The sequence below is a fragment of the Nematolebias whitei genome, chromosome 7, assembly GCF_014905685.2.
Source record: "Nematolebias whitei isolate Nwh7 chromosome 7, NemWhi1, whole genome shotgun sequence".
Classification (NCBI taxonomy): domain Eukaryota; kingdom Metazoa; phylum Chordata; class Actinopteri; order Cyprinodontiformes; family Rivulidae; genus Nematolebias; species Nematolebias whitei.
Genome location: NC_056504.1, coordinates 50555213 through 50557159, shown reverse-complemented (window position 1 = coordinate 50557159; position 1947 = coordinate 50555213). Strand labels below are relative to the sequence as shown.

The 1947-nt window shown below is 35.7% G+C and overlaps 1 protein-coding gene across 1 annotated transcript in view; it reads left to right on the top strand.

The window, feature by feature from the left end:
* rspo4 (R-spondin 4) overlaps positions 1-582 on the top strand; it is a 32706-nt gene extending 32124 nt beyond the window's left edge. The window contains exon 5 of the mRNA XM_037679748.1: positions 449-582. Coding sequence (XP_037535676.1) covers positions 449-582 — 134 coding nt within the window. The remainder of the gene's footprint in view (positions 1-448) is intronic.
* Positions 583-1947: the final 1365 nt, after the last annotated feature.

Here is a 1947-nt window from a genome sequence, read left to right as displayed (position 1 = left end):
AGCAGGTTAACATGTTAATATGTCAACAGGTCAGCAGGTTAACATGTTAATATGTCAACAGGTCAACAGGTTAACATGTCAACATGTTAACAGGTTACAGGTCAACAGGTTAACAGGTCAACAGGTTAACAGGTAAACAGGTTAACAGGTTAACAGGTAAACAGGTTAACAGGTCAGCAGGTTAACAGGTCAATAGGTTAACAGGTCAACAGGTTAACAGGTCAACAGGTTACAGGTTACAGGTCAACAGGTTAACAGGTCAACAGGTTACAGGTTACAGGTCAACAGGTTAACAGGTTAACAGGTTAACAGGTTAACAGGTTACCTGTTAATGTAAGAAAAATGGGATGAAAAGTCAAAGTAAAGCCTGAATGAAAAATGAAGTTTGAATCTTCTGGTTGTTTCGTTTCTGATTTGTCATTTTCCCGTTCCTCTTTCTGTTTGTCAGAAAGAAGACAGAATAAAAACGCAGGACTTGGAAGGAAGAGAGAGAGGAAACGAAGACGCCAGCACGCCAGCAGCAACGCCGGCGTCTCGTCCAACGCCACGACAGACAGAACCGGAGGAACCGGGGAACCCTGAGACAGATCCATCTCGTTCAACCAACCAGAACATCTGGCCTGTTTCCAGTCAACCGGCACGACCGAGAAACCGACACGAGCGTTTTGATTTTACCGTCTCCCCACAAACATCAGGTCCAGGTTGTAGTCCAGATGGTGCTGGAGAGATCTGAACTGACCTGATGTTTTCTTTCTTAACTTCTTCAGTCAATTAAACTTATTTATTCACAACACGGGCCATCGATCGCTGCTACCCAACAAACAGGTCCATTAAACTCCTGTGTCGAGCTCTAACTTTTATTTAAATGTAACTTTCTCCGAGTCAGAAAGGTCCGAGTCCTCTCAGCCTGTTTCGTTTCCATCACTGAAGAAGAAATGCTGCAAATTTACCCAGAACATAAAACCAAAATATGTGCATCACTCATCAGTCGGACCATCCAATTAAATCACTTCTTAAACATTAATATATTTTTTTATTAACATGATGAATTGCATTGAGCTAAATAATTGTCTAACATTGCACATGTACATTTTAGATGTTTTTTAATGTTATTTCTAAAGAAGATGAAAAGTATTTCTTTCTTTAATGACAAGCTTCTGTTAAATGTATATTTATCTTTATTTCTTTAATTCCACATTAAATGTATATATTTTGATGTTGCAGCCTCACTTCTGCTCAGACTGGAAACCTGTAAATATGACACTTTTGTAATTATTATTGTTGCAGAGGACGAGACCTAAAACGGTAAAATATTTCCTTCTCATGCTGATTTGTGTTTTCTTTGCTGGTTTTCTTCTGATAAAATATCTCGGGTCAGGTGAACAAACTGCCCGAGTTTGATTTGATTAAACATTTTATTCATATTAAAAACTTGTGGTAAGGTTTTATTTTTAGGTCAAAATATGTCCAGTTAAAAAAAAAAATTGGTTAATATAATTTCAAAATATAAAGATTATAACAACCGGGTTAACAGTAATATGATTAATACATTTATTCAATATTATTTTGATCAGGACTGAAATTTTATTTGAAAATGTGACTTTTTACCAGTTACATAAAAACCAACTGATTAACTTTTTTTTTTTAAATACAATAAATAAAAATGATAGAAACTATGAAAGTTGTGATTCATTTAAAAACCGTCATCAGGTGTCTATGTTAAAGAATCAGGGTTAAAGATTGTAAAGAATGTTTCCACTGTGCAGGGTACAAGAATGATGGTGATAACGTGATGGTGCGCATCAAATACGGCTGTAGTTTAGATTAATCTAAAGATTGTTTGAATACGGCTGTAGTTTAGATTAATCTAAAGATTGTTTGAATACGGCTGTAGTTTAGATTAATCTAATGATTGTTTCAATACGGCTGTAGTTTAGATTAATCTAA